Genomic DNA, 14,284 nt, shown 5'->3' on the forward strand with positions numbered 1-14,284 from the left:
GTTTCCTTTACAGATGAACCACATTTTCCTAGAGCTCCCCCAATAAACCGAAGTCGACCATTTGCCCCCCAACCACAATCCTCACATGATCGCTGCATGTCATATTGCTTTGTAACGTTACGCCCAATCCGAACATTATGGGGTTGTTCTTCCTACTCATCTGGGTTAACATACATTATTCTGCATTTAGAGCTAGCTATCATTCATCGCACCAACTAGAAATTTTATCTAAATCATCTTGGATCCTGCTACAGTCACTCAGCTTCGACACCTTACCTTACACCACATTAGCAAACAACCGCACTTCCCTGGGGCTCCCCTGACGATACCCCTGTCTCTGATCCCATAGTGCTCAGAGCCATTTGAACCATTTTGAACCTGTCTCTGATGAACACTAGCCATCGAGGAAAACATACTGCGTTCTATTCCTTAGGAAGTCTTTGAGTCATTCACATATCTGTGAACCTATTCCATATGCTGTACCTTCTTAAACAGCCTGCAATGGCACACCGTGTCAAACGCTTTCAGAAAATCTATAAATATGGAATCTGCCTGTTGCCCTTCGTCCATAGTTCGCATATATCATGTGAGGAAAGGGCAAGCTGAGTTTCGCACGAGCAATGCTTTCTAAATCCATGCTGATTCGTGGACATAAGATTCTCGAACTCAAGAAAATTTACCATATTCTAAGTGAGAATGTATTCGAGGATTCTGCAGCAAACCGATGTTAGGGATATTCATCTGTAATTTTGCGAGTCCGTTCTTTTGCGCTCCTTATAATACTGGCGCCACCACCTGCACTTTTTTTCCAGTCGCTTGGGATTTTGCGCTGGGCGAGAGATTCGCGATTAATGCAAGCTAGGTAAGGGGCTATCTCTGTAGAGTACTGTTTGAAAAACCAAATTGGATTCCACCAGGACCTGGCGACTTACTTGTTTTCAAATCCCTCAGTTGCTTCCCCACGCCAGGCAAGCTTATGAATTACTATTATGTCATCCATACGGTAGCCCATTTGATGGTCAAACGACAGTATGTTTATACGATTTTCCTGCGAGAACGATTTCTTAAACGTGAAATTTAAAACTTCGGCTTTCGTTTCGCTATGTTCAACTGCCACACCAGATTGGTTAACAAGTGACTGGATCGAAACCTTAGACCCACTTACCGATTTTACACAGGACCAGAATTTTCTTGGGTTCTCTGCCAGATCTTTCACTAACGTATGATAATGGTAGTTGTACGCTTTGCGCATAGATCTTTTCACAGACGTAAGATTCTCTACCAACCTTTGATTGCGCATTCACTTTCGAACCGTTAGTGCAACAGCCTCTGCTTCCTCAGTATTTTCCAAAGCTCGTTATTAAATCATGGTGAGTCTTTTCCGTCCTTAATCCACCGTGTAACGACCTTCGCTTCCAAAGATTTTCCCGTTTTTTTTTTCCCAGTTTTACTGGTTCGAAGTTCGGGTACTTGTATTCTTAGAACAATATGGGGTATTTCTTATGCATATCTTACTTAGAACAAGATATAGGAAAATGGCGGCTAGTATGGGCTTATGGCTCAATGGCCAGATGCAAGTCTTTATTTTTTTCTACCTTTTTCAATCTATTTTTTCATTACGCTTCGTCAGTGGATATGTGCAGAGTTGCATAACATGTTTCAAATTTCATTCATGACAACTTGTATAACATGGCATCCACGAGATCGTGAAGGCTAGTTCAAAACGAAGACTAAGAAACCCATGGTCCGACCGAGATTCAATCCTGCGACCCTCAGTTTCTAGGCCTGTGCTTTAGCATTGGATCATCAGGGGCAACACATATACACAGGCAGTTCCTCTATAGCTTCTGATTAGCGAGTTTGCAAGTATCAAAATATGTGACATATGGCCATATCTTTTGATTCCACTGATTTAGAAGCTTAAATTATTTATTCAACCAAGGGCCACAGAAATTAACATTTGACACTACAGTACTTGATACCTCTACCTGCTCCTGGAAAAAAAGAGGTCTTTACAAATTGCTGTATCTTTTGATTGCATCAAGCTAGATGCTTAATTTTTTTACACTGCCAAGGAAACACAGACTTCAGTATTAGACATAAGTTTCAATTTGATACTTATATGCATTCCTAAGAAAAAGGTGTCTCAACAGACAGACAAGCAACAAATGGCAACAAAATATTTTTATATGATATAATTACAAACTGACAATGTTCGGATTTTTTCCCTTTACTTGTGCTGTGAAACCTTGCTTATTGTCAAATGTCATGACTGTAAGTCAACAGGAACTCCTCTTTATGTTTTGACAAGCGAGTTTGTGAGTATCGAAATGTGTGATATAAATAGCGATATCATTCGACTGCCTTGACTTAGAAACTTTTCACACCTTAGCTTGTGATACAGATTTCAGCCAGATACTTCTACCCATCCCTCAGAAAAAGGAGTCTTAACAGACACCCAGACGGACAGAAAACATAGTGAACCAATATAATAAAAAATCAAAGTGAAAACCTATAACAGAAATGTGAATTTTACAACAGAAAACAATAGTTTCATTTTTCCACACAATGCATGTGAGTTAAAAAATACTTTTCTAATTTTAAAAGTTGAAAGTAAAATAAATATTTTCATTGCTCATTATCTATAACAGTTTTTAATCTCTTTTGCAGTGTAGTTCTAGGAACACTGAAACAATCAGCAACAGCCCTTTCTGTTTATTTCACCTTCCAAAACACTTGAAACTGAAGGCATCACTGCAGTTTCAGACCACTCCCCTACCCTCACCAGTACCCTTCTTCTTGAACCTTGCCCTATATATAAGTGGCCTATAACATCCAATCTTGGTTAGCCCATACTACCTGAATGACACTGCAGATTAAAACATGGTGGAAACAAACTGGATTGAGTGAGTGGGATTTCATTATTCATTCATTCAATCATTCATTCATTCATTCATTCATTGGACTAATTAAACATTAATGCTACCATGTCAACAAAACACACGCACACGTGCGCCCACACACACACACACACACACACACACACACACACACACACACACACACACGCACACACACACACAACTGCTGTGGGCAGTTGCCAGAGACTACAACCAGTTGACATCACAGCAGCTGAGAAGAGTGCTACACCTACCATCTTCAAAGGATGCCATGGGTCTGATGTTGGTCATGTGATATGACCGAAACCAGTCACTTATTTCTTGTAACATAAGTGGTGTGATAAAGACTGAATTTTAAGAACCAAAAATTTATCTAATTTTAAGTTGGGGAGGGGGGGGGGGGGGGGGGGGGGAGGGAGAGGAAAGGAAAGGGAAGGGAAGGAACTAATGATATCAGCTGCATTGGCACTTTATGCAGAATCAGCAGCAACAAGTGAAAATGTGTGATGGACTGCGACTCACATCCAGGATCTCCTGCTTTCCAAGCAGTTGCATTAATCAGTTAGCCACCTGGACACAGTTTTTATTGCAAATGCATCAACTATCCTCGGTTTGAGTCCCAGTCCAGCAAACATTTTCACTTGTCACTGTTGATTCCGCATGAAGTCCCAATGCAGCTAATATCATTAGTTTCTTCCATTCCCTTTCCTTTCTTTTCTCCCTCCTCCAAATTCAGTTTACATTATATGTATCAGAGCTGCAGATTCTGCATAGTGCAGACGTCTGAAAGAACAGACACCTTGCATTCATATAATTGCTTCATCTTGATGGGCAGCGAATCACAACCTGCAGTGCAGATTCACATTTACGTTTGACTTCTAGTGCGAATCTAAAATTAGTGAGCATAGAGGCCATGGATGGGTACTACAGATAGGTGGTGCTGGATGGGAGTGTGGGTCAGCCGGGGAGCATGCTGAAAAAGTCCACGCATTTGCAATAAACACTGTGTCCAGGTAGCACAGTAGTTAACCCAACTGCCTAGTAAGCAGCAGATGCTGGGTTCAAGTCATGGTCCGGAACACATTTTCACTCGTCGTTGCTGATTCCACATAAAGTCCCTATGCAGCTGATATCATTAGTTCCTTCCCTTTACTTTCATTTCCTTTCTGTCCCCTCCACCTCCAATTTATGTAATATGTATCATAGCTGAAGATTCTGCATTCTTTTGAACTTGCCCAAGCTAACAGAAACAGATTCAACAAGTACATCATTTAAGTTCTAGCAAATGGAGAAGTGGTGTTGATGTCTATGATTTATTCGAAGCACTGCATGTATTCACTGTCTAAGGGCAAATCTGAGAAAAAAATAATTGGCCATTACTTTCCACCAGCTCATACTAATTGCCATTCCCCTACATAATACTTTTCATCAATTGAATAACAACATTTGACAATAGTAACAGTGACTTTATGGAAAAACAGAAGGAAGGCATCTTGGTATAACTATGAAATGTCAAATTTAACTAACTTCTGCACTCTAAACCCAATATGTAAAATAAAAGTTGACATCAAAGCCTCTACAGAGATCAAAACAGGAATCAACAGGGCGGATTCATTATTTACAGTACTATGACCAGCAAAATAAGTGAAAAATTAAATTTATTAGAAAATAGGGAATAATTAAATAGCAACATTAATACACTCACATTTGTGGTGATATTACTGTACTCACTGATCATAAAAATGAATTAAATGTTCTTACAGCACAATTAATACATGCTACCAATGGTACAACTCTTCACCTTACATTGCTTTTCATTAAATAACAACGCACAACAAATAAATAACAAAGCTTCTACAAAAAAAAAAGAATTTGAAACTTCCTCACAGATTACAACTGTGTGCTGGACCAAGACTTGAACTCAGAACCTTTGTTTTTTTGCGGTCTAGTGCTCTAACGACTGAGCTACCCAAGCATGACTCACAACCCGTCCTCACAGCTTCAATTCTGCCAGTACCTCATCTCCTACGTTCTTTGCAGAAGAGCTTCTGTGAAGTTTGGAAGGTAGGAGACGAGGTACTGGCAGGATTGAAGCTTGAGGATGGGTTGTAAGTCATGTTTGGGTAGTTCAGTTGGTACAGCACTTGCCCGTGAAAGGCAAAGGTCACGAGTTCGAGTCTTGGTCCGGCACGCAGTTCTAATATGCCAGGAAGTTTCATATCAGCAGACACACTGCTGCAGAGTGAAAATCTCATACTGGAACAAAGAATATAATTGTATCAGTGCCATGCGAACCTCGGACAACTCTGTAAATATTGAAATGGAATCTTACGACAGTTTTCAAAAGGAGTTATTTTCTAGGAATTCAGAAGTCCACATAGAAAAATCATTAATCTATAGATCTGAAACTTGGACTTTAAAAAGAAAAAGAAAGTTACTTGAATGTAAAATCTTATGGAAGACACATTAATAATGATTGGAGAATATTATTTAACCATGAACTTATTAATGAACTGAGTATAGTAGCTGAAATTAAAACCAAATAATATGGCACACTTACAGAGCACCATGAGACGAAAGCCCCGTTTCCCACTGGAGGATGACCTCTTGGACATCACACAGGAAATACTTGGACAACATTCAAAGTAACTTGAGAAAATTAGGATGGAAGACACTTGAAATTTATTTGCGATGACTTAAGTAAAGCAGCTCAATGCAGCTCATTCTGTAGGAAAGAGCCTCTACAGCCTGTGACACAGAGTAATAATACAACAGCCCTTATGCAATGACTAGAACTAATTAACCACTGAAACTTGCATATTTCTTTTGATTTCAGTTCCTTATTCCCATATTCAGTGCATCTAGTTACCACAATTTGAAACACAGTACATATACAGTTTTGTATTAACTTACATTGTATATGAATTGCACACATGGGCATCAAAATAACACATGAATGAACAAGATTATTTAACCTGCAATACATACAGCTCTAGTTCTTCGTAGAATGAATGTTAATAGATCACCAATTGTTCAAGAGCAATTTTGTACAGTACTTTGTTTCATTAGCAGTAATGAGGGAGGGAATCTACAGCTATCAGAAATGTTTGATAATCTGCATACTGCGAAACTGTGTGGGACAGGAGGGGGATTGAAATGTGCGTTCATCAAACCCTGTCTAAACAGAACAGTTAGAGTGCATTTTGGTGTTGCCATCTCTGAAGACATTTTCCTTGTTCTTGAACATCTTGTGAACGTTGTGAACCATGGAATGCACTTGTTCACCCGAAGAATTGACATAATTCTGGGCAGTCATTCCTCCTTGCACAGTAACAAGAAGTTAAAAGGAAACCACTTCCCACAATATCGCAGAGCTGTCTTAATAATTAACAAGGTGGGAAAGAAAACAAGCAGGTCGGCACTAAGCTTATCATAAATGAAACAGAAGTGCAGAGCTAACTTTCCTGAGTTTTGCCTTGTAGATTGGACGTGCATTTATTCAAGAGAATCATTCCAGAAGGTGGGATCACAGTGACAAACATAACTATCATCATGCAAACATAAGGTGTTTCTCAGTAATCTCAAAACTGAATGACTAGCAATAAAAATAGGTAGTATTTGTTAGTGATTCAAAAGTTATTTTAAAACTGCTCTTCTCAGTTAAGACCCATATGCCAATAACACCCTATGTACAGTGATATGTATAAACAAAACAAGGAGAAAGTAACTAGGCAATGAATTCAACTTCATTAATCCCATTTTAGAGCCCAGTGTCTCAGGCACTGAGCACTTTCAGTAATGACAGAATGTAAACAGTTTAACATATAAGCTACTGTGAATGACCATAGAACACAAATTTGAGTTTTTTTTTTTTTTTTTTGAAACAACGGGAAGGATTGCTAATTAAACTTATCACTATTTTCATACTATCATTGGTATTAACTACCTGCATTGGGAAACATCCTTGTCTGTAAAAAATTTGTAAGGAATTGCAGCAGAAAGATTGTTTAAAATATAAACAATGTTTATCATGGCTCATGGGTAAAACACTGTTCCCACCATGGTAGGAATTGCAGCAGGAAGTCTCCACTGCTCATTCCTGGCCCATTCCCAATGAATACGTGGGAAGGAATTATATATATGGCTATATGGTTATTTGGAACAGAATTTCTTGCTCTTGCCCACAAAATTGTTTGATGTCAGTGAGCTGTGAGATACCAGCTCAGGACCATGGACAACAGGAAACAAGTTACACATTGCAGATATATGTGGATAACGTAGGGTATTCCAAACCGGAGCAAGCCTTTTGGGGAGTCTGCACACACATCGAGGAATGCTGTGTGATACTGATTGGAATTTTTCATTGTGCTAAAATTGGCCCTTCAGTTGAGGTGATATGTATCGTCCGCCATAACAGTAAAGGGCCCCAGATTTTGCTGTTTTTCTCTCATCTTAATGACTGCAACGTTACTAACACTGCCAATTGAGATGTTAACATAGATACCCACCAAGATAAAATTGCAACTCCATCCCATGGGAAATGTAGGGGAGCAATCACATACCTTGACTAGTGTGCAAAGTCTGTGTATTTGAATGCTACTGCAAGTCTTTGGAGTAGTCTGGGATAATGCTTCACGTCGTCGTCAGAATCCAACCCATCTTACACATTTTTGTAGTCCTTGTCACAGCAAATCACAAATACTGTCAAGGTATGTAGAGGGAGTTGATTAATTTTTGTTTAACAAGCGTAATTTGCAGACAATAAGCATTCATTTGATTTAAGTCATAAAACATTACTTTCATTATGTATTGTTTCTTCAGGGAAATGCAGAATACAATTGTTCATCTCATAAGATATTTCAATTAATTACATGAGAGAACCCTCAAAACATGGGTATTTTACCCATTGTCTTCACAAACTACTTGTAGCAACTACCACGATTGTTGATATACTTGTAAAATTTTAGGTTACTTTATGAAGAGCTGAGTATGACTATTAATAAATTACTATTCATCACAATGTCAAACAAACATAATACTTTCTGGCCTACAGCTCTGATCTCAAATGTACTTGTAATTTTGGTCATGATTATCATTGTATCAGAAGTACACTTGAGCTGCACTTCTCAACAGAATGACGTTCTGTGCATCCAGAGGTGCGCTGCGCAGTGTACTCAAGACTGTGGTGATGATGTCTGGAGAGCTGGAGTTCGAGGACATTTTTTATGATGCGGACCAGCCACTGCAGTATGCAGGGACTGCGCATCTGCTGTTTTTCGGCTTCGTGCTTCTCGTCACAGTCATTCTGACAAACTTGCTTGTTGGACTCGCTGTCAGTGATATACAGGTATGGTACCACCATCTGTCTTTATTCTGGTCACATGAATCATTTCTCATGCAGTGTATTCTATATAAATGACACAGATATCTATGACTCATCACTAGAATCTATATATTTCCTGGTTACTATTCCAATCCTAGTTATCCACAAAGATTAAGAGATTTGAATTAAAAATGAAAATGTGCCATATATTCAAGCTGTCAAGCATATGACATACAGATTACAGAGAAATCTTCCACATTGAACAAGATACGAAGAGAAGAAAATTAAACATTTTTACTACATTTTGCTGACATTTGAAATATTAAAAAAATTGGGAGCTTCAAGAAATAATTCCTATGGAGCTACAACAATTACAATAAATAGGTGCTGACTACTCACTTTATATCAAAACTATGTGCTAATATATTCCACACAGCAGGTGACACAGTAAGAGGAATTACAAGAGTGCATGTACACAGTGCACACTCATAAAATGATGGGCAGAAAGTATCAATACTTTAAAACAAAATTCACTGTGGGCCCTAAAGATGCAAACACACAGCAAACTAACAAAACATTACAAGGAAAAGGATAGACTGCTACTCACCATGAATATGACATGTTGATTGCAAATATGCACAATGAAATGACTGTTACGTATTGAGCTTTCAGATAAAGTCTCCTATACATTCACACAAGCAGGTACACCTCACCCACACATGATTGCTATTTTTAGTCATTCCTGACAGAATGTGTGTGTTTTCCTTTTGGAAGAAGGCTTTAGTCAAAAGCCCAATGTGTAACACTACTTTCGTTATGCCTGTCTGCAACTCAACATGTCACCTTTATGGTAAGTAGCAATCTATCCTTTCTGTAATAATGTTAATACTGTAATACTGTAACCTCTACTTTCCTCTGTTTTGTAAAGAAAGAAAAGTGAACAACCACGTTATGCATAAGCAAGGATACAAGCAACAGACATATATTTTTGCACATAGTCATGGGAGAGGAGTTACAGAAATTATGAGAAGAAATCACCCAGTCCTTAATGTAACAGGCATCACCAAACCAGGCGCGCCGCTACGCGAAATTTTGAAAAACAGTGACAACATATTGACGACCGGTAACAGCTGCATCATAATAGGAGGCGCAAATGACGTTTACTGTAATGAAACTTGGCGTGCAATGAGAATCCTAAAGGAAACAATCAAAAGGATGCCTCGAGTGCATTTCTACATTGTTAGTATCCCCAGGAGACACGATCTGATGGAAAACTCGTGTGTAAACATCGAGATTGTTACAGCAAACAGGCTGTTTGAGAAAATATGTAGAGGTTTCCAGAATACGACTTTTGTAGAGATAAACAGTGCTCACAGAGATCATTTCACAAGACATGGTCTCCACATGAACGTAAAAGGGAAAAAGATTATTAGTGCCGAAATACTTAAATTTATTAATGAGTCATCTGTAATGGAAGGGTCTCCAATCCCAATACCGCCAAAACAAGAATCGTCTGTAACTGTGGAACCATCATTATCTGCAGGAGAGCTACAACAAACACCAGTAGCAGCAGCAAAGGCTCTGATATTCTCAGCAGCAGTGTCAGATAAACCAGTAGCAGCACAATCACCACAATCATCAGCACAGCTGTCGTCATCAGCAACAGCACCCAGAACAGCAGACCCCATAATACTATCTCAGGGCAATGAAAATGCTTGTGAGGAAAACATACAAGGGTCATTAGCTGCAGCAGCTAACAAAGAAGAGCAGTCACCAAGTCGGAGAGCACAGGAGCCACCAGCAACAGCAACCACACAGAAGAGGTACCTGAGGCCTGGGCGATCAACAGCAGAAGCAGCTTCCAATCAAGACAGATGCTTGAGAACTAGGAGACCTGCTACACTAAGTGAGGATTTTTTTATTGTATTGAGTAAGCAGAAAGAGAACATGGAAAAATATGTAAGTAAAACTGTCCATCTTAAATACCAGTGTGACAATAGTGAGAGGAATATAAACATAGGACAAAGATATGATCCAGGTTTAATGACACAAACTGAAAAAAATCACTGCATAGCACCAGAAGCAAAGGGAGCAAGTGAAGTGCTTAGTATATTACAGGAAGGGGAACTATTAAATTTAAAGCCAACTGTTAGAATACTTCACCAAAATGTTCAATACATAAACAATACAACAGAGGAATTAGAGGTAATATTACAGGAATATAGGCCAAACATTCTAGTAGTTACAGAACATGGGCTAAAAGAAAATCACATAGGAATGTACAACTTAAAGAATTATATGAAAGTAGCCAGCTTTTGCAGAACTTCCTATAACGGTGGTGGGGTTGCTATTTTTTCTAACCATAAAACAACTAAAGCCATAAATATAACAAAATATTCTATAGAATTGAGCTTTGAAGCTACAGCACTGGAAACTAAAATTGATGGGAATTTATGTTGTGCATTAGGTTTGTATCGATCACCAAGTGGTGTAATTAAAACCTTCTTTGAACAGCTGGAAGATATAATCCCATACAGACACACATATCCTTCCGCACATACACAGACACAAGCAGACATTTGTAAAGGCAAAGAGTTCGGGCAGAGATGTCAGTCGAGGCGGAAGTACAGAGGCAAAGATGTTGTTGTTTGACAGGTGAGGTATGAGTGGCAGCAACTTGAAATTAGCGGAGGTTGAGGCCTGGTGGGTAACGGGAAGAGAGGACATACTGAAGGGCAAGTTCCCATCTCTGGAGTTCTGACAGGCTGGTGTTAGTGGGAAGTATCCAGATAACCCAGACGGTGTAAAACTGTGCCAAGATGTGCTGGCCGTGCACCAAGGCACGTTTAGCCACAGGGTGATCCTCATTACCAACAAACACTGTCTGCCTGTGTCCATTCATGCGAATGTACAGTTTGTTGCTGGTCATCCCCACATAGAAAGCTTCACAGTGTAGGCAGGTCAGTTGGTAAATCACGTGGGTGCATTAACACGTGGCTCTGCCTTTGATCGTGTACACCTTCCGGGTTACATGACTGGAGTAGGTGGTGGTGGGAGGGTGCATGGGACAGGTTTTACACCGGGGGCAGTTACAAGGGTAGGAGCCAGAGGGTAGGGAAGGTGGTTTGGGGATTTCATAGCGATGAACCAAGAGGTTACGAAGGTTAGGTGGACGGCGGAATGACACTCTTGGTGGAGTGGGAAGTATTTCATGAAGGATGGATCTCATTTCAGGGCAGGATTTGAGGAAGTCGTATCCCTGCTGGAGAGCCACATTCAGAGTCTGATCCAGTCCCGGAAAGTATCCTGTCACAAGTGGGGCACTTTTGGGGTTCTTCTATGTGAGGTTCTGGGTTTGAGGGGATGAGGAAGTGGCTCCCCAGGCCTGCCAACCCAAAGTTTGGTACAGATTTATTGATGACATCTTCATGATCTGGACTCACAGTGAAGAACAACTCCAGAATTTCCTCTCCAACCTCAACTCCTTTGGTTCCATCAGATTCACCTGGTCCTACTCCAAATCCCATGCCACTTTCCTAGATGTTGACCTCCATCTGTCCAATGGCCAGCTGCACACATCCGTCCACATCAAACCCACCAACAAGCAACAGTACCTCCATTATGACAGCTGCCACCCATTCCATATCAAACGGTCCCTTCCCTACAGCCTAGGCCTTCGTGGCAAACGAATCTGCTCCAGTCCTGAATCCCTCGACCATTACACCAACAACCTGAAAACAGCTTTCGCATCCCGCAACTACCTGGTACAGAAGCAAATTACCAGAGCCACTTCCTCATCCCCTCAAACCCAGAACCTCACACAGAAGAACCACAAAAGTGCCCCACTTTTAACAGGATACTTTCCGGGACTGTATCAGATTCTGAATGTGGCTCTCCAGCAGGGATACGACTTCCTCAAATCCTGCTCTGAAATGAGATCCATCCTTCATGAAATCCTCCCCAGTCCACCAAGAGTGTCTTTCCACTGTCCACCTAACCTTTGTAATCTCTTGGTTCATCCCTATGAAATCCCCAAACCACCTTCCCTACCCTCTGGCTCCTACCCTTGTAACCGACCCAGTATAAAACCTGTCCCATGCACCCTCCCACCACCACCTACTACAGTCCTGTAACCCGGAAGGTGTACAAGATCAAAGGCAGAGCCACGTGTGAAAGCACCCACATGATTTACCAACTGACCTGCCTACACTGTGAAGCTTTCTATGTGGGAATGACCAGCAACAAACTGTCCATTCACATGAATGGACACAGGCAGACAGTGTTTGTTGGTAATGAGGATCACCCTGTGGCTAAACGTGCCTTGGTGCACGGCCAGCACATCTTGGCACAGTGTTACACCTTCTGGGTTATCTGGATACTTCCCACTAACACCAGCCTGTCAGAACTCCAGAGATGGGAACTTGCCCTTCAGTATGTCCTCTCTTCCCGTTACCCACCAAGCCTCAACCTCCGCTAATTTCAAGTTGCTGCCGCTCATACCTCACCTGTCATTCAACAACATCTTTGCCTCTGTACTTCCACCTTGACTGACATCTCTGCCCAAACTCTTTGCCTTTACAAATGTCTGCTTGTGTCTGTGTAAGTGCGGATGGATGTGTGTGTGTGTGTGTGTGTGTGTGTGTGTGTGTGTGTGTGTGTGTGCGCGCGCGCGAGTGTATACCTGTCCCTTTTTCCCCCTGGGTAAGTCTTTCCACTCCCGGGATAGGAATGACTCCTTACCCTCTCCCTTAAAACCCACATCCTTTCGTCTTTCCCTCTCCTTCCCTATTTACTGATGAAGCAACCATTGGTTGCGAAAGCTTGAATTTTGTGTGTATGTTTTTGTGTCAATCAACATGCCAACACTTTTGTTTGGTAAGTTACATCATCTTTGTTTATGCTGCACTGATTAAAATTAAAAATATATTCTCACCACTTGTGTTCACAGTATCTGTAATTATGTGGTTGACTTACAAGTGTTATGTTCAAGATTTTTAATAATAAATAAAATCAATTCACCTGGGATCACATTATCTGCCCTTCAATATCATTTCATTAATCATATTTTATTAACATTAGCTTCTTTATACATATGTTGCTGCAGCCAGCAGAACCAATGAGACATGGCAGTTACTGAAATGTGCAACAATCATTAATGTAAATTTACAGCTGCCAATAATTAGAACTGCCATATATCTTGATTTCTTCATATTTTTTCTAATTTTCAGTGCATCTGTGGGTGTCTTGGAGGGATTTTTTATACAGCTGTCTGGGGTACACCCAGATGTTTTTTTGTCTGGAGTAATTCAATCGATTGGAAATAAATAGATTTTAATAAGTCTTAGTGAAAATTCACTAAATGAGCACAGGCATGAGGGTAATTCATACATTTTATATTAAAAACCATCACACTTAGATGGTCTCCCATGCATATGCTTTCCATACTTCTTTACTGAGGACAATGAGAAGCTCCGGCAATTGATAATTAGTTGCATCATAGTGCCGCCCTATCTGCCAGACAATTGCGTGCAGGTATGAGCAAAACAATCTTCAAGACTTGACATTAAACTCTGTTAACTGCCAAACATTTGGCAGATGTTTTGTAGGTGCCTGTAACTGAACAGGTAGCGTTGAAGACTGGTAATAGAAAGGACTCTGGTTTACATCTCCTTTACAACAATTTTTTTTTACTTTTATTTACATTCCATATTTTCTGTCAAGTGGAAACTGTAATAATCAGACACTGAATCGTAATTTTCTAATAACAATAATATTTTATTTTCAACTATAGGTCATTCATATGAAACAAATTAAAATTTGACATGGACATGTGAATACATCAATACTAATCCAGAACAAATTTCACTCTGCCGCAGTGTGTGAACAGAAATGAAAGTTCCACACAGGTTAAAAGCAGATTAACATGTCAGGAAGTTTCATGAATAATACTGGTGTATGTTGTATGCTTGTTTCTCCACTAAACAACGGAAGAAGAAATTGTGGGCATTAGCAGTAAATGAAGGAGTATTATTGATGAATATAACTCATTTTTGTTTCATGT

General features: G+C 40.1%; 1 protein-coding gene across 1 annotated transcript in view; it reads left to right on the forward strand.

Moving 5' to 3' along the window:
- Positions 1-14,284, forward strand: part of LOC126354143 (transient receptor potential channel pyrexia-like) — a 179,877-nt gene that overhangs the window by 152,040 nt on the left and 13,553 nt on the right. Inside the window, exon 8 of the mRNA XM_050003594.1 lies at positions 8,055-8,247. Within this exon, the coding sequence (XP_049859551.1) occupies positions 8,055-8,247 (193 nt within the window). The remainder of the gene's footprint in view (positions 1-8,054; positions 8,248-14,284) is intronic.

The sequence above is a fragment of the Schistocerca gregaria genome, chromosome 1 (genome assembly GCF_023897955.1).
Source record: "Schistocerca gregaria isolate iqSchGreg1 chromosome 1, iqSchGreg1.2, whole genome shotgun sequence".
NCBI lineage: Eukaryota > Metazoa > Arthropoda > Insecta > Orthoptera > Acrididae > Schistocerca > Schistocerca gregaria.